A 1,986-nucleotide genomic window follows, 5' to 3' on the forward strand; every position below is an offset into this window, starting at 1 on the left:
GTCCGGCCCAATAACCAAACTATAATAATAATAACACATGTTTGACATGTTTGCTCTGTTGTCTTATGCCATCGCTGTCGGGTTTGAAATGACGGTCAGTTTTACCTGATGGCCGCCGTATCTGTGTGCCAGTGGAACAGAGCCAGGAAACAGTTTCCCACCACTGACACAACGGACAAACTCTTCATTCTGAATCACAGACTCATTCAGATCCAAAATATTCCTCAACACATCCTGAAATACACAAAAGAGCCTGAATATATGCAGAAACAAAAAAGTACTGTGTTGGTACCATGGTGCAGTTTTGTTTTAAAGCAGTTTTCTCAGACTGTGATCCTCAGACCACTGGCGGTTCTGTAAAGGAGTCCAAGTGGCCCACGAGTTCATTAGCTGATTAAATGCTTTATGACTGAATCAATTAATAAAATTATAACTGACAAGACAAGACAAAAAAAAAAAAGACTGAATGAACTGAATTACTGTAATTAACTCAATACAATAAATGAAATGTTTGAGACATAATTAATTTATGATTAAGTGTTTCTATTGTAAGTGTTTGGTCCACTTGTATTTTTCTGTTTCTTAAATTACATAAATACACAGTTACTGCAACACTATCACGGTTTTACTGCAGAGAAGCACAAGTTTTGATGAGTGGATGGGTTTATTGACCTGTGACACAGCAGCCAGTGTCAGGGGCTCTTTCAGAGGAGAGGGCTGAGACTCAGAAAACACACATCTCTTCACAGTACGAATACAATTACCATCAACCTCATCAAGAGGGAGAGCATCTGTAAAACACACAGGAAGTGATTCAAACATAGTCAACGTGTAAAATAGCATGTTGGCACTCGTATCTGTATCTTACCTAGTAGTTTATGTGATAATGCCAGTGGTATTTCTCCACAGTGTTTCACATTGCTATAAAAGTGACTCTTATCGAACTCACTTTCAATCTCACAGAATTCTTGTTCGTCCCTAAATGTAGCGATGGCGACGGCCGATAGAAATAAAAATAATGTGAAACCATGTTTTGTCATTACATCAAACTCACAGGCATATTTTTTTTTTACTATTCGTCCTGTATTTCCTTACATCACGTAACTAGAGGAAAACATCGGAACTGTCACACAAACAATCCTTCTAAATTCCACCAGAGGGCGCTCATCGGCTCAAACCCCGACTGCTCCACGCCATATTCGGGACTGTTTTGTCCTTTTGGAAATGCATGCGCGTTATAAACCATAACCGATTAAAACCAATAATTGTATGGGTTAGACGCTGTCGTAAAAATGGAAACTCTCGGAACTTTCTCACTATAATGATTAAATAAGCGTCTCTAGTCTAGCCAATGATCAGAGACGACTGTGATTGGGCAACCCCCAATCTGTGCTGTAAAAAGAAGCAGGTACCATGTGACCAGCCGACTTAAACTTAAAAAAATACTGAATACTTAGAAAATTATAAATACTAGCCTACTGGAGAAGATTGAAATGAATGTAATGAAAATGTAATTTTTTAAAATATAAACATGTTTTAACATGGTTTAATTTTCTTCCCTTCCAATTTATGTGACAGAATGCATTTATTACAATAAATCTCAATGTATATATATATATAGTATAAGAAATTACCTAAACATAACATTTGTGTAGCATAAAATAGTTAGCCTAATTTATACAACGTACACTCCCAAAAAAGAAAGAAAGCAAACTAATAATTTTAAGTAAAGACTAAATGTAAACTTGATACTGCATCCACTTAGTGTTATGCTTGATCTCTTTAGTTTCACCTTGTGTAGAAACTTAAATGGTTTAAGGCAACAGGTTTCTTTGCAATTTTCTAGTAAAGTCAACTAATTTGGGTTAAGAGTGGGATACAGATGCTGTCCAGTAATCAGGAAGAAACCAAACACGGCACACAATGCTTTAAAAAAAAAAATGGTTTTGGCTAATGACAATTTCAAAAGAAAATACTACCAATAAA

General features: G+C 36.1%; 1 protein-coding gene across 2 annotated transcripts in view; it reads right to left on the reverse strand.

The window, feature by feature from the left end:
- LOC306992615 (protein adenylyltransferase SelO-like) overlaps positions 1–1,342 on the reverse strand; it is a 6,344-nt gene extending 5,002 nt beyond the window's left edge. For both annotated transcript variants that reach the window (XM_079601733.1, XM_079601732.1), the window contains exons 1-4: positions 869–1,342; positions 673–791; positions 106–234; positions 1–19 (exon numbers count right to left, since the gene is read on the reverse strand). The exon at positions 1–19 is cut by the window's left edge and continues 46 nt beyond it. In XM_079601733.1, coding sequence (XP_079457859.1) covers positions 1–19; positions 106–234; positions 673–791; positions 869–1,040 — 439 coding nt within the window. In that variant the 5' untranslated portion in view covers positions 1,041–1,342. The remainder of the gene's footprint in view (positions 20–105; positions 235–672; positions 792–868) is intronic.
- Between the last annotated feature and the right edge of the window lie 644 nt (positions 1,343–1,986).

Source organism: Phoxinus phoxinus, assembly GCF_949152265.1.
Source record: "Phoxinus phoxinus genome assembly, chromosome: 24".
NCBI lineage: Eukaryota > Metazoa > Chordata > Actinopteri > Cypriniformes > Leuciscidae > Phoxinus > Phoxinus phoxinus.